Source organism: Muntiacus reevesi, chromosome 3 (assembly GCF_963930625.1).
Source record: "Muntiacus reevesi chromosome 3, mMunRee1.1, whole genome shotgun sequence".
Classification (NCBI taxonomy): Eukaryota; Metazoa; Chordata; class Mammalia; order Artiodactyla; family Cervidae; genus Muntiacus; species Muntiacus reevesi.
The window spans coordinates 104,301,258-104,315,852 of NC_089251.1; the positions used below are offsets into that span (position 1 = coordinate 104,301,258).

Here is a 14,595-nt window from a genome sequence, read left to right on the forward strand (position 1 = left end):
CATTAACTCTATACCTAGCACTGCTCTGAGCACTTACGTGAATTAACTCACTGAATTCTCAAGACTGTGTGTGTGGGACGGGTGGTGGTGATTTCCATCTGTGAAGAGACAGAGAGTCAGAGACGACTGCCCAACTTTTCAGAGCTGGGATTTGAACCCAGGCCCTCTGGCCCCAGAGTTCCCGCCACTCACGTAGGGCTTCCTGCCAGCAGGGCTCACCCTTCCTTCCATCACATCAGGGGCACGGTGCCCCTGACAACTAGTGAACGTTGGCAATCTCAGAGGACGAGAAGGTGACCAGCCCCCAACACTCCCACCAGAAAGACCATCAGTCCGACTCAGGAAGAGGCATTTTATTGGGCGGTGTCAGGGCAAATCCCACCACCACCTCCCGCGCAGAGCTAGTGGAACCAGGAATACCTCCGGCCTGCCCGCCGCCCATCCTGGCCCCTCTGTGAGAAACACCCCTGACCACGGGCACAGCGTGTGACCGTGCACTCGGGGAGCGGCCACCCCAGCCCCACGGGGGCCCCACACCAGCCGCGCCTGAGGGGGGCCTCTAAAAACTGCCGCCAGAGTCGCCACTTACAATTCCCTGACCACCCAGGATGCATCTGAGCGCCCCCCGATTAGCTGCATGAAGAAACAGGCCTCCGACAGACCAGTCCACACAGAGCCACGAACATGCCAAGGAGGGACGATTCTACAAATGAGCCTCAGCCAGGCCGGACGGGGACCCGAGGCGAGGTCTCGGGGCGCTGGGGAAGGCAGGGGCAACATCTACCCGGGCCAGTGGGCATTGAGCTCCTGCAGGAAGCCCCAGGCCAACGGAGGCTCTCGAGGCAGGACCCAAGAGCTGAGGAAGCGGCAGGAAGGGCCCCCAAGGTCTGCCCGCCTCACAGGACGGGCAGGAAGGACCGGCACCCCGGCAGGTGGACTGCAAAGCCCCCCAGTCCCACCGCCTGGGGGCCGCCAGGAACCCGAGGGCCTCTGGTGAGCCCAGGCACTCGGGAGCAAGGCACACAGGGTCTAAGGCGTCTGGTTGGGCGCAGGTACCTGCCGGCTCAGGTGGGTACCTGCCGGCTCAGGTGGGTACCTGCCGGCACTGGTGGGTACCTGCCGGCTCAAGTGGGTACCTGCCGGCTCAGCTGGGTACCTGCCGGCACTGGTGGGTACCTGCCGGCTCAGGTGGGTACCTGCCGGCACTGGTGGGTACCTGCCGGCACAGGTGGGTAGCTGCCGGCTCAGGTGGGTACCTGCTGGCACAGGTGGGTACCTGCCGGCACTGGTGGGTACCTGCCGGCTCAGGTGGGTACCTGCCGGCACTGGTGCATCTGGGCAAAGAGCGAGTGAGCAGCACAAACCAAGCAGGGCAAAGCCAGCTGGTGCCCCCACAACCTGTGACCGCAACATGGCAGCCCCGCAGGCCACCCTGGTCCCCCTAACCCTGGAGACCCGGAGAAGCCAGGCGCCCCGGTGGGTGCAGCGTGCCAGGGCGCCCAGAGCTGCCCCCTCCTCCCGCAGACCCACGAGCTACTCCACCGCCCCTCCCCAGGCCCCTGAGACCCGGGACACAGCGGAGAGGAGCGAGAAGGGGACCGGTGGAGAAGCAGTCAGGCGCCGAGGTCACACCTACCAGGAGAAAGTCTAGGACACTCTCTGAGAGCACAGCTGGCTATTCCTCCCGACAGCGTGATCTCAACCCAGAGCCCACACCTGACTCTAAGGCGAGGGACAGGCCAGGAGGCAGGCCGGTGCGGGGCAGGGGGCAGGACTCAGGCCTACAAAGAGGGTCGCCCCCTGGGGAGCGGGGTGGAAGCGTGGGGTGTGGTCAGTGCACTGAGGTCTTCTGGACGGACGGACAGGTGGACGGCGGAGGCGCCGAGCAGGGCTCACTGCATGTACGGGTAGCGCCAGTCCCCCAGAGGCCCGCGCGTCTCCTTGATGACCTGGGGCGACGTCCACCGCAGGACATAGTGGGGGCCGCCCGGCTTGTCGTTGGTCCCTGTGGAAAGACAGCTGTTTGTCCCCCAAAAGGTACAACAGCTCTGCATGGAAGGGAGAAGGAGCGGGGAGGAGCGGACGGAATGATCGGGGCAGCCAGCAGCTAAGCTAGCCCCTACACGGCGGCCGGGGCTCCCCGAGGGCCTCTGGGCAGAGGGCACTCAGCCGGCGGTCGGTGGGGGCAGGAGCCGGCGAGTGGACAGGACGCCCAGGCTCCCCAGGCCCCTGCGCAGCCCCGGCAAGGCGTGGCCGAGAGGCAGGAAAGCACTGTGGAGGGCACTGGACGGGGAGCTGGGAGGCCGAGGTCCTGGTCCCGGCTCTGCCACTAGGCACCGGGACCTCTGGCAAGTCCCTGCCCCTCGCCAAGCCTCAGTTTCCCCATTTGTAGACAGGAGGAGGTTGGACTGCAATGGCCTGGAATACGTCAAGTCGTGGTTAGCTGCTAAGTCACATCCGCCTCTTTCTGACCCCATGGATCAAGAGCCAGGCTCCTCCGTCCACGGGATTTCCCAGGCAAGAACACGAGTGAGTTGCAGAGTCCTCCTCCAGGGGATCTCCCCGGCCCAGGGATCAAACCCACGTCTCCTGCACTGGCAGGCGGATTCTTTACCGCTGAGCCACCCAGGAAGCCAAGACGCGGATGCTGGGACCCATGTCCCGGCTCCACCACTTCCTGGCCACGCACTCTTGGGCCAATCACTTCACCTCCCTGGGCCTCAGTTTTCCCCTCTGTAAAATGGGAAGGGGGCGGCGGGCAGGACTCTGTGTCAGCACGGGGCCTGGCCCTCCGTGCCTCTTAACATCCTTGAGATGAAGCAGCAAGGGTCTCCCCCAGGAGCTCAGCCCCCTCCTAGAAAGAAGGACCCACTCACCCGAGGCTCGGGCCCCCCCGAAGGGCTGCTGGCCCACCACCGAGCCGGTGGACTTGTCGTTGATGTAGAAGTTGCCAGCAGCGTTCCTCAGCAGCTCTGTGGCCTCCCGGAGAACGTCCCTACACGGCAGGGCCGCGGTAAGAGGGCGGCCGGCTTGCCCTCGCCCCTGCCCCAGGGCCGATCCTCCAGCAGCCCTCCCCAGCTCACACGGGCCGCCCGGTGAGCGCGGGGCCAGCTGCCAGCCCTGGGCCCCTGCCCTCGGCAGCTCGGGAGCCCCCCGAGCCCCAGCCTGCCCCTCAGGTTCCAACCCCGCCTTCCCCTCTTAGAGGCAGACGCAGGGAGACAACCAGTACCATGGAGAAAAGACAGGACAAAGCCTCAGGTCCAGCGTCACGGAGCCCAGGGGGGAATCCTGCCTCCGCCAGACAAGTGGAGCGCCCGGGTCCAAGCTCTGCCTTCCGCCCTGAGCCCCATCAGACCGAGTGGCGGGTCACAGGCGCTGACTGCCGGGCCCCAACCCTAGAGACCTGGCTTCAGCAGCCAACAGTGCGGCCCCAGCATCAAGGCTTTAACAAGGCGCCTGCGGCCTCTGTCTACCTGCAGGCCGGGGCGGAGCGAGGGGCATGGAGAGCAGGGATTCGCGTCCGGGAGGCCGTCTCCGGGACGGGGACGCCAGGACTAGCGCCGAGGGGCCGCGGCCGCTCACCTGTCCTGGGCGAACACTGCCCCCGTGAGGCCGTAGCTGCTGGTGCGGTCCACGAGCCGCAGCGTCTCCTTGTACTCCTCGTCTGGGTAGACGTACGTGGCCAGCACAGGGCCGAAGATCTCCTGGAGAGAAGCTCCAGGGTCAGGCCCGCCTGGACCCGTCCCCGAGGCCTCCGCCGCCCCCGACCCCCTTCTCAGCCCAGCAGCCTGGGCCAGGCCTTGACTCCCGCTGGGTTCTCTCCAGGACAGGTCCTGCTCTGCCCACCCCACCCCACCCGGCAGAAGATCTGGGGACCCTCTGGCCTCCCTGCCAGCCAGACCCACCCCCAGAGCCAAGAATCCAGGCCCTTGGAAGGGGAACCCTTCCGGCCACAGCCGGCCAGGGAACTGCCCCGCAACATCACTCGGGGGGCTGGGGGAAGACCCCTTGCCCCTGCACTGTCATCCTGGGCAACTGCCCTGACTTCTCAGGAACTCAGCTTCTCATCTGTACAATGCGAACAATACAGCAAACCTCATCTCCACCAACTCCCCGCCCCACTTAAGACTCTACAGACATTAGAAGCTGAGAGGGCTGTAGGGGCCTCCGGGCAGCAGGCAGTCAGCGCTGTGGCGTCGGGCCAGCCAGCAGCGTCGGGGATCTGGAGTCTGGGGGCCTGAGCACAGGGCCTGGCTCTGCTCTCCCCGGGGGTGAGGCAGGCCCCTGGCAGGACCGCGCCGTCCTCAGCTGTGAGACGGGATGATGCCCCGGGAAGCAAGCAGAGACGCTGCCTCCTCCCAGCCCACCCGCCCCCCGCCGTCACCTCCTTCATGATGGGGTCCTGGGGGTCCTTGCTCTCGATGATGCAGGGCTCCACAAAGTAGCCCACAGAGTCGTCACACCGGCCGCCGGCCAGGATGGTGAGGCTGGGCGAGGAGCGGGCGTGCTCCAGCCACTTGCGGATGCGGCCGAAGGACTGCAGGATCGGGGTGGGGGTGTCAGGGGCCGGCTGGAGGCCGTTCCCAGCAGAAGCCCCCAGCACAGCTGCCCCGGATTCTGAAGGGGTCGGTGGCAGGGCTGGGGGACGGGGCGGCTGACAGCAAGCAGGGCCTGGCCGAGCAGCAGAGACAGGAGGCATGTGCAGGCTCGTGTGTGTGTGTGTCAGAACACATACAGAAAGAGAAAGGGAGGCACTCACTCGTGTCCGACTCTGTGTGACCCCGTGGACTGCAGCCCACCAGGCTCCTCCGTCCATGGGACTTTCCAGGCAAGGGTACTGGAGTGGGTTGCCATTTCCTTCTCCACGAGATCTTCCCGACCCAGGGATTGAACCCGGGTCTCCTGCACTGTAGGCAGACGCTTTACCATCTGAGCCACCGGGGAAGCCCAAGGACATGTACACTTAATATAAACATCATGCAAACATACAGATACATAAATGCGTCTTTAGGCTTAAGGCCATGAGTCTCGTGCATTATATGTTTCGTGTGCACACACGTCAGATTTGTCTCTGTATGGAGACGTGTGTGTGGGTGTGCACGTGTTTACATGGGTGGATCTACGTGCATGACCCCCCCAGAGGTCTACATAAATGTGTTCACGGCTGTGCGTGTACCTGTGTTCAGGGGTGTGTGTGCAGGCGTGCGGGCCTATGTGTAAGAGTGTGTGTGAACACGGGCACGTTAAGGGGCCTGGTGGGAGGGTGTGCAGGAGGCGAGCTCCTCTCTGGGGAGGGACGCTTCTATTCCCTCCAGGGCTGGCGGGGGCGGCAGGGACTGTGTGCGTGGCTCTCAGACTACCCTGCTCGAAGCAGATCTGGGTCACCCTTCCCGCCCCCTACCCAGCCCAGACCTGGCACCCCCCAGAACTCCCGTACCTTGGCATCAATCACGGCAGAGAAGAAGGTCCCAAAATCCTCTGCAGGCTGGAGGCAAGGGACACAGATAGAGAGGAGGTGGCTGCGGGCCGAGACCAGGGGAGTGCCCCACCCCGGCACACCGCGCCCCCCCCGGCAGCCAATCCCATCAGCCCCCCGCTGGGCCACTCACGTTGCCCACTTTGATCCCGCGGAGCTCCTCCAGCAGCCGCCCTTTGATCTGCGGCCACAGCGAGCGGGGAACATAGAGGCGGGAGCAGGCCGAGCACTTCTGGCCGCCGTACTCGAAGGCCGAGCGCAGGGTCCCGCTCACCACGCTGTCCACGTCGGCCGAGCGGTGCACGAAGTGGAAGTTCTTGCCCCCGCACTCTATGGGGCGGGAAGGGAGGGGGCGAGCGTCGGGCCAGCCCTGGGGCCCAACACACGGCCTGCTCCTGCGCACAGAGCCCCGTGACCAGCCCCCGGGACGGGCGGAGGAGGCTGTGAGAAGCCGCGCGCCCTGGACACTGACCAGCCAGGCCTGTCCTCCCACCCTGCAGACAGGAAGACGGAGGCGCAGGCACGGGCAAAGGGCACCAGGGGACGTCGGGACCAGCGTTCCCACTTCACAGACGAGAAAACTGAGTCTGGGGGTGGGAATGCTGCCCAACATAAATAAGGCCGAGGAGGGGCCAGAACCCAAGGCTCCCCGAAGCTTGGCCACTCCCAGCAGCGGACGCAGCTTCCTTTGAGCCTTCCCCTGACCCCACCCGGGTCCACGGCCAGGGCTGGCTCCTCTTTCCTCCCCGTGGAAGGGGGACACCCCTCCCTGGTGCCCGTGGTGTTAGGGAGCCCAGGGAATCACGCCACCATCCGGGCCTTATCAGTTTCTTCATTCAGTTAAACATCACCCAGGGAGACGGTGGGAAGGAGACTGAACTGAAAACCACGGACCGCTGACCCAGGGGACTCTGCTTCCCGGCCTGCGAAGGTTGGACGGGGGTGTGCTGAGAGGCTGGAAGTCAGAGATGCTACGGCTGGCCCTGAGCAGAGTCACCTGCCCTGACATCCCTAACAAAGCCCCTCTAGCTTAAGAGGCAAACTGTTACATATAGGATGGATAAACAACAAGGTCCCTAGCACAGGGAACTATATTCAATATCCTGTGACAAGCCACAGTGGAAAAGAACTTGAAACAGAATATACATATGTATAACTGAATCACCTTGCCGTATAGCCGAAATTAACCCAATACTGTAAATCAACCCAATTTGTAAATACTGCAGCCCAAGACTGTAAATCAACCATAGTTCAATAAAAATTCTTTGAAAAGCTCCCACCAGCTCAGGAGTGGGGTCCAGTCTCCCTGTGGGTCCCACTTCACGTCCAGGAGCAAGAAGGCTAAACCACGAGCCCCAGCTCTGCCATTACTGGACTGTGACCCCCTGGGGCCTCTGTGAAAACAGGGTTCTGCACCCCGAAGAGTTTCAGAAACACGACACATCGAGCCTGGCCCTTGACGATGAGTAATGCACATTAGCGGATTAAAGGCTCTGAGAAGGCCTGCAGGTAAGGAATCCGTTTTGCTTAAACACAGTGCACGCCAAATGTCCTTGGCCACGAAACTGGGGGAAAATTGTTATGTCAACATGACGCACCCCTGCCGACGCCTCAGCCCACCCTTTTCTCAGCTACACTGGCCTTGTTTGTTCGCACACAACCTCGTTCCCACCTCGAGGTCTCTCCAACCGCTTCCTTGGCCTAGATCTGGGCGATGCAACCTGATGCAGCACGGTAGTCAGGAGCCCCATGCGGCCGTTTAAATTCAAGTTAATCAAAACTAAACATAACTTTCACTTCCTCAGTCACGCAGGTCACACCTCCAGCGCCCCGCGGCCACACGTGGTGAGTGGCTACCCTACGGGGCCGCACGGTGAAGCCACGTCCATCCTCGCAGGAAGGTCCGCTGGATGGCGCCTGCACCCTGACGGTCTGCTCTCCAGACCTCGGCGAGGCCCGTTTCTCTTCACTGTTCAGGTTTCCACTCAAATGTTCCCTCCTTGAAGAGGCTCCCCACCCTGGAGTCACAGTCGCCCACCACACCCAGCCTCGGGGCGGCCCTGCCTGTCACCTCTTTGCTCTCCTTTAATGAGCCACGGCCCCTCTCACCCCACGACCGTCATTTATCCCGCTGTTTACTGTCCGCCTCCCACTGCTGGAACAGAAGCTGGTGACGGCTGGGTCTCCGGCTCTCATCACCCTTGCATCCCCACTCTCCAGAAAGTGCCTCTGCACAAACAGTAATTTCCTTGCTGCACGAGTAATGGACAAGAATTGCGCGCTCTGAGCCGGAAGTGCTCTGAACAACCCCCGGGCCCTGCCAGGGCGGGGGTTCCAGGCTGGAGTGCTCCCCGCTGCAGAGCCCCCAGCTCTGGGGGCAGCCCCTCCGCCGCCTCCTCTCCCACGACGGCCAAGGCTGGGGGGGGCCCTTACCTCCTGCCAGGCGTGGGAAGGTTCGGAACCGGTCCAGGTTCTGAGCCACCTGCTTCCACAGGTGTTTGAAGGTACTGAAAGCAGAGGACAGCGCAGGGATCAGGGCGCCAGGCTCAGGCACCTGAGCGGGTGAGGGGCCTGCTCCCCGCCCGCCCGACCAGAGCGGGGGGCGCAGGGTAGGCAGCCCCGCCGGAGGCTACCAGGGGTGACGGCGGCGGCCGTGGAGTGATGGCGCACCAGGGAGGAGGTGGCAGCTGACAACGGGCTGCGTTCAGGGCCCACGAGGAGGGAGCAAGAGGAAGCTTGGCGGCAAGGTGGTGCAGAGAAGGGCCGCGCTCCAGGCCAGGGCGTGGCGGTGCCAGCCCCCACCCGGGCGCACACAGCCGTGTGGTCTTGTGCTCAACACTTAACCTCTCTGGGCCCCAAGTTCACGCCACTCTGGAAACGGGGAAGAACAATTCCGCTCTGATGTGAGTCAAGTGCTGAGGACAGTGCTGGGCACGCCGTGGGTGCCTGACGGGCACGGACACCACCAGGGTCGGCGGGGAGCGCCTCGAGCCCCGAGGGTCCCGGGAGGGGCGGCTCAGGCCCCCGGGGAGGGCCCCAGGAGGGGCGGCTCAGGCCCCCGGGGAGGGCCCCAGGAGGGGCGGCTCAGGCCCCCGGGGAGGGCCCCGGGAGAGGCTCAGGCCCCCGGGAGGGTCCCGGGAGGGGCGGCTCAGGCCCCCGCCTCCTCGCTGGGCTCCGAGTGTGACCAACCTCAGCACCACGAAACAATAAAAATGCTAATCACCAGGGGGCTGGCGACACAGCAGCTGGCACTGATTTATGACTCTCCCTTCTTGGAGCCCGCTGCTCACCGGAGCATGGCGGATGGGGGCCAGGCCCGCTCCGCCCGCGAACAGGCAGGCACCCGCGGGGCCCGCGGCTGACGGAGCGGGCCTTGTGGAAAACCGCCCTCCTCAGCAATTCTAATGCGGCCGTCGCCGCCCGGCAAACCTTGGACGGGGCGGGTGGGAGCGTGAGGTCAGGCAGAGACGGGAGAAGCCACCGCGGGTGAACCCAGGACACCTGGGAGGCCCAGAGTAGAGACCTCGACTTCTCCGCCCAGATGACCCACGGGGACCTCAAACTCAAGGTGACCAGCCTCTGGTTATCTTCCCGAGGCTCCCGGGTGCCCAGCCATCTGGGGTGCCCACCTTGGTGACCAATGCCCACCGCCAGCCTCGAGTCTGGATGTTCCCACTGACCCCCGACCCCACAGACAGGCGATCGAGTCTCCCTGCTACCTCCTCACGTGAGCCAGCTCATCTCTCCTGGCCGCCACCTGTCCGCCCAGGTTCAGGCGTCCGCTCTCCCTCTCCGGATCCTCCTCACCTGTCTCCTGCTCCCAGCCACGAGAGACTTGTGCTCAGGGCAGCCAGAGCCATCATCTAGGTCAGAGCCTGCACACGCAGGTCCCAGAGGGGCTGAGGTTGTCCAGGCATGCAGAGACCCAGGGCCTGTCGGGATGGCGGGGAACCAGAGACCACCTACCCACCTCCAGCCAATCGTGCCACACAGAAATGCAGGCCCCGTGGGACCGGGTTCGTAAGTGAGGCCCCATTTGGATTTTCACATGAAACTGTCCCGATGGTACAAGACTGTCCATCTCTATTAGGAGTCAAAGAAAACAGAGCCACTGGCCAGGTCCAACTGGAGAGTGACCATCGGTACTCTGCTTGAAACAAAAGTCTGATTGCTTAAGCCACTCCCTCTAAAGAATCTGCCTGCAATGTGGGTTCCATCCCTGGATCGGGAAGATCCCCTGGAGTAGGAAATGGCAACGTGCTCCAGCATCCTTGCCTGGAGAATCCCATGGACGGAGGAGCCTGGCGGGCTACAGTCCAAGGGGTTGCAGAGACTCGGACACGACTGAGCGACAAACGCTGTCACTTTCGCTGTCCTACAGGTAACCTTCCATGGCTCCTATCACCTTCAGGATAAAGTCCAAACACCTTGCAGGCTCACAGGGCCCTACAGCCACAAGTCTAATCCCTCAAGAGGCATATCCCTGATGGTCCAGTGCTTAAGACTCTACACTCCCAATGCAGGGGGCCTGGGCTTGATCCCTGGCCAGGGGGACTAGATCCGTATGACTCAACTAAGACCCAGTGCAGTCAAAACAAAACAAAACAATCCCCCAGAGGTAGGACTTTGACCACTCCACGCATTCACTGCCCAGCCTTAGCGTCAGCAGAGCCCAGCAAGCACAGGAGTTCAGTAAACATCAGTTGAGCGCACGAAAACATGGCTGTGATCAAACCACATGCTACCCGCACCCTCTGACCCTCAGCCCCAAGCTGCACACTCCAGCCTCATGGGACCGCGTCCACCCCCCAGAGCACAAGAGCGTCAGCCTTACGCCTCTGCAGATGCGGTTCTCCCTCCTAGACTGCTCTCCTCCACCTCTGCCTGGCCTACTCCTCTGCTTAGACGCCATCTCCTCCAAGAAGCCTTCCCGACTTCTCCTCCAATTCATTCCAAGCTTCCCTTTGTCCTTTCCAGGGACAGGGGTAGCATCAAAATCCATATCGCCAAATACCTATAGGCTGCTTCTGGCCTGTGACACTCCTTCCTGTCCACTAACTAGTCTGCACGATGACTCTCACAATGACTCTGCAAGGTAGGAATCAGCCCATTCAGGGGAAGGCATGGAGGCTCAGAGAGGTGAAGGGGCTCACCCAAGGGCCACTCAGCGAGGAAGTGGGGTACAGTCAGCGCCTGGCCCCTGAGTTCAGCACCGGTTCTCAGACAGAGGTCGGGAGGCCTGGGGAGCATCCCCGGCTACCCTGCCCAGCCCTCCTCGGGGACTTACGGCACGCTGCCTGTGAAGTTGATGCCACACAGGTGCTCTGAGCTGGTGACGGTGTCCCCGAAGGTGGGCCCGTCGGCTGGCACAAACTGGATGATGTTGGGGGGCAGCCCGGCCTCCCTGAGGATGCGGTAGACGGCATAGCTCGCCAGCATGGCGGAGTCGCTGGGCTTCCACAGGACCACGTTGCCCTGCCCGGGAGGCAAGGGGATGACTCACAAGGCCCGGGGTGGCCAGCAGCCCCGACCCCCACCCTACCCCAAGGTGCAGCCATCCCTCAGCTGCAGCCGCCAGGGAGGTCCCCTGCAGGCCAGGATGCCCCCTACCCGGCCCCACTCCCCGAGGTGCCGGGCACTAGGCCCTCAAACTCCTCGCGAATGAGCTGATGCCCTGCCCTGTCTGCTCCCACGCTCTGGCCGAGGCTCCTTTCCTCCTGAAGTCTGTGCCAACTGTTCCTGCCAGCACCCCTCGGGCAGGTCTGTCCTGGGTGTTTCCAGGTCGCCAGGCGCCCACGGGGCGAGGCTAGGCCAGCACGCACGGGCTCTGTCTGCACGTGTTCTGGATGGAGGCGGGCACGTGGGCGCCGGGTGTGTGCAGGTCTGTCTGGGCACAGACGCACGAGGATGGGCCTGTGCGTGAGCACCTCCCAGATCACCCGGCCGCCCCGACCACTCAGCCCTCCTCCTGCTGCTCCCTGGGTGACCCAGGCCCCCCGCGGGCAGGGCTGCAGCTCCCCCATCAACCACGGGAGCTCATGGCCATCTTCATCCTGACCACGGCAGTGGGGCCCACCAACTTCGAGACCGCCGGGACAGACCAAGCCCAAAGCTCTACCTGTTTCATCATCTATTAGCCACGCAACTCTGACAAATAAGCCACCAGGCACAGAGCAAGCATTCAAAGGTGAGCTATAATTATCATCATTATCAGCAGCCCCTGCATAACACTGAACCTGCACTGGGCCAGGCCTGCCTGGTGTTAAGACGAGTCGTAACACAGTCTTACTTGCTCTTCCCAACCCTGTAACATAAGCTTTTCTGTTATTTCTATCTTGCCGACGAGGAAACGGCCTCAGAGGAGGGCAGGGGCTCGCCTGGGGTCACCCAGGGAGAGGGGGGCAATGCGGGGACCCAGATCAGCCTCTGACCCCAGAAGTCTCTCCAGGGCCCCCAGCTGCCTCCACTGTGTGCCTCTCCCCACAACAAGGGCTGGGGCCCAGGGCTCCACGTGGCCTCCCGACTGTTGGGAGGGAAGCGATGACTCGGTCCCGCCACCCCCCAGTCCACTGTCCACATCTCACCATCAAGGCGGGAGCCCCTGCCAGGTTGCCGCCGATCGCCGTGAAGTTGAAGGGGGAGATGGCCGCCACAAAGCCCTGGGGAAGAAGCGGCGGTGAGGCCAGGCCAGGGCCTCCCGCGGCTCCCCGCCTGCGCCACCCCCGGCAGTACCTCCAGCCCCCGGTACAGCACGCTGTTGGTGCTAGGCGGCACGCTGAGGGGCTGCTCGCCTTCCAGCTCCACCGCAAACTTGGCGTTGAAGCGGAAGAAGTCGATGAGTTCAGCTGCGGCGTCGATCTCCGCCTGGATCACCGTCTTCCCCTGAGAGGCGGGAGGGCCCCAGGGTCAGTAGTGGAGGACCTGCCTCCTGAGAGCCCTCTCCCGCCCCCGGACCCTGTGCCCACAATCACATGATGCGCACGTGTGTCTGGGAGAACGAAGCAGGGGACCCGAGGACTGCAAACACCAGCCGTGGGGAAGGCCTCTGGGCTCTCTGGGATCAGGCAGCCTCTCCCTGCACACACAGTCCCTGGCGGCGGCTCGCCCTGCCCGGGACGCCCCGCCAGGGAAGGGGAACTGCTCCTTCCTGCCTCTCTGTGCCTGCCCACTTGCCCCCTGCTCCGCGCGGTCCCGGGGCTTCAGTTCAGCTCAGTCTCTCAGTCGTCTCCGACTCTGTGACCCCATGAACCGCAGCAGGCCAGGCCTCCCTGTCCATCACCAATTCCCAGAGTTTACCCAAACCCATGTCCATTGAGTTGGTGATGCCATCCAACCATCTCATCCTCTGTCGTCCCCTTCTCCTCCTGCCCTCAATCTTTCCCAGCATCAGGGTCTTTTCAAATGAGTCAGCTCTTCGCATCAGGTGGCTAAAGTATTGGAGTTTCAGCTTCAACATCAGTCCTTCCAATGAAAACCCAGGACTGATCTTTAGGATGGGCTGGTTGGATCTCCTTGCAGTCCAAGGGACTCTCAGGAGTCTTCTCCAACACCACAGTTCAAAAGCATCGATTCTTCGGCACTCAGCTTACTTTATAGTCCAACACTCACATCCATACATGACCACTGGAAAAACCATAGCCTTGACTAAATGGACCTTTGTTGGCAAAGTAATGTCTCTGCTTTTTAATATGCTGTCTAGGTTGGTCATAACTTTTCTTCCAAGGAGTAAGCGTCTTTTAATTTCACGGCTGCAATCACCATCTGCAGTGATTTTGGAGCCCCCAAAAATAAAGTCAGCCACTTTTTCCACTGTTTCTCCATCTATTTCCCATGACGTGATGGGACCGGATGCCATAATCTTGGTTTTCTGAATGTTGAGCTTTAAGCCAACTTTTTCACTCCCCTCTTTCATCAAGAGGCTTTTTAGTTCTTCTTCACTTTCTGCCATAAGGGTGGTGTCATCTGCATATCTGAGGTCCTAGGTCTTAGATCAAATAAAGAGGCATCTTCCTTTGGTCCTGGAGTGTGTGCGCCTCTTCCTGCCCAGCCGTGGCTCCCTGGAACCCTCTGGAGACTCAACACCCACCCAGAGGGACTCGGCTCAACCGGGAGACACTGGCTGGTAGTGGGGGTGTCGTAGTGGCTCCGTGCAGCAGAGGGCGCTCTCATTACAGGCTGGCGACCAGGCGGGCCGTGGCTGTGGGCGGGGCCGGGCTGTGGGCGGAGCCAAGATCCGGGCTGTGGGCGGAGCCAAGATCCCTACTGTGGACAGGAACCCTCTCCCTGGGCTCCTCTGCGCTCTCACTGCTACCTGCCGGCTCAGTAAGCATTCACTCCAAAAGCGCTCATCAGGAGCTTCCGTGACTCCACGCAGACACAGAGCAAGCCCCAGAAAGGCAGAAAACGTTAACATGTGATTGCTAAGCCCAAAAAGCTGGTAAAGGGGCAGCAAACACATATGAAGTCATCACCGCACCGCAGTGCAACCTGAGCGGTAACTCAGGAAGGAACAGCATGTCGGGAGGGGCACAAAGGTGGGCCCAGTCCTTGGGACTGGTGAGGCCCTAGACGTCTCACAGAGGAGACGTGCCCGGGCTAGACCGTGACTAATAGTTAAAAGAGTTCAGAAAGCAGAGGATCCTCCCGTGGTGGCTCAGGGGTAAAGAATCCTCCTGCCAGTGCAGGAGACACGGGTTCGATCCCTGGTCCGGGAAGATCCCACATGCCGCGGAGCAACTAAGCCCGTGAGCCACAACGACTAAGCCTGTGCTCTGGAGCCCGGGCGCCCCGACTACTGAGCTCACGGCCCCAGAGCCTGTGCAGAACAAGAGAAGCCACTGCAATGGGAAGCCTGCATCCCACAACTAGAGAGTAGCCCCCACCCGCTGCAACTGGAGAAAAAACCCACTCAGCAACAAAGACCCAGCACAGCCAATAAAAAAATTAAATTAAAAAAAAAAATGTTCACAGGGCAGAGAACATAGGGAGCATTCTAGCTGGGGGACCTGGGCCAGAGACTGAGGTCGGGATGCCTGTGGTGTCCAGGAGCCTGGCTAGGTCCAGACTGCTGACATCGTGGGCGGGATGGCCTGGCGGGGAGGGGCACAGCAGCTAGCCAG

The 14,595-nt window shown here is 62.2% G+C and overlaps 1 protein-coding gene and 1 non-coding gene across 3 annotated transcripts in view; both read right to left on the reverse strand.

Annotated features, from left to right (window-relative positions):
* Window positions 1-338: 338 nt before the first annotated feature.
* ALDH4A1 (aldehyde dehydrogenase 4 family member A1) overlaps window positions 339-14,595 on the reverse strand; it is a 30,349-nt gene continuing 16,092 nt past the window's right edge. The window contains exons 6-15 of one of the 2 annotated variants that reach the window (XM_065929931.1): window positions 12,209-12,358; window positions 12,061-12,135; window positions 10,764-10,951; window positions 7,910-7,983; window positions 5,610-5,806; window positions 5,438-5,485; window positions 4,385-4,537; window positions 3,583-3,704; window positions 2,877-2,995; window positions 339-2,005 (exon numbers count right to left, since the gene is read on the reverse strand). In XM_065929931.1, the coding sequence (XP_065786003.1) occupies window positions 1,893-2,005; window positions 2,877-2,995; window positions 3,583-3,704; window positions 4,385-4,537; window positions 5,438-5,485; window positions 5,610-5,806; window positions 7,910-7,983; window positions 10,764-10,951; window positions 12,061-12,135; window positions 12,209-12,358 (1,239 nt within the window). In that variant the 3' untranslated portion in view covers window positions 339-1,892. Of the gene's footprint in view, window positions 2,006-2,876; window positions 2,996-3,582; window positions 3,705-4,384; window positions 4,538-4,740; window positions 4,930-5,437; window positions 5,486-5,609; window positions 5,807-7,909; window positions 7,984-10,763; window positions 10,952-12,060; window positions 12,136-12,208; window positions 12,359-14,595 lie in introns of those variants that run through there. The other variant, XM_065929932.1, reaches the window with a different exon arrangement.
* On the reverse strand, window positions 4,872-4,944 carry TRNAC-ACA (transfer RNA cysteine (anticodon ACA)). The gene has a single exon. It is a non-coding gene; the product is annotated as a tRNA-Cys (tRNA).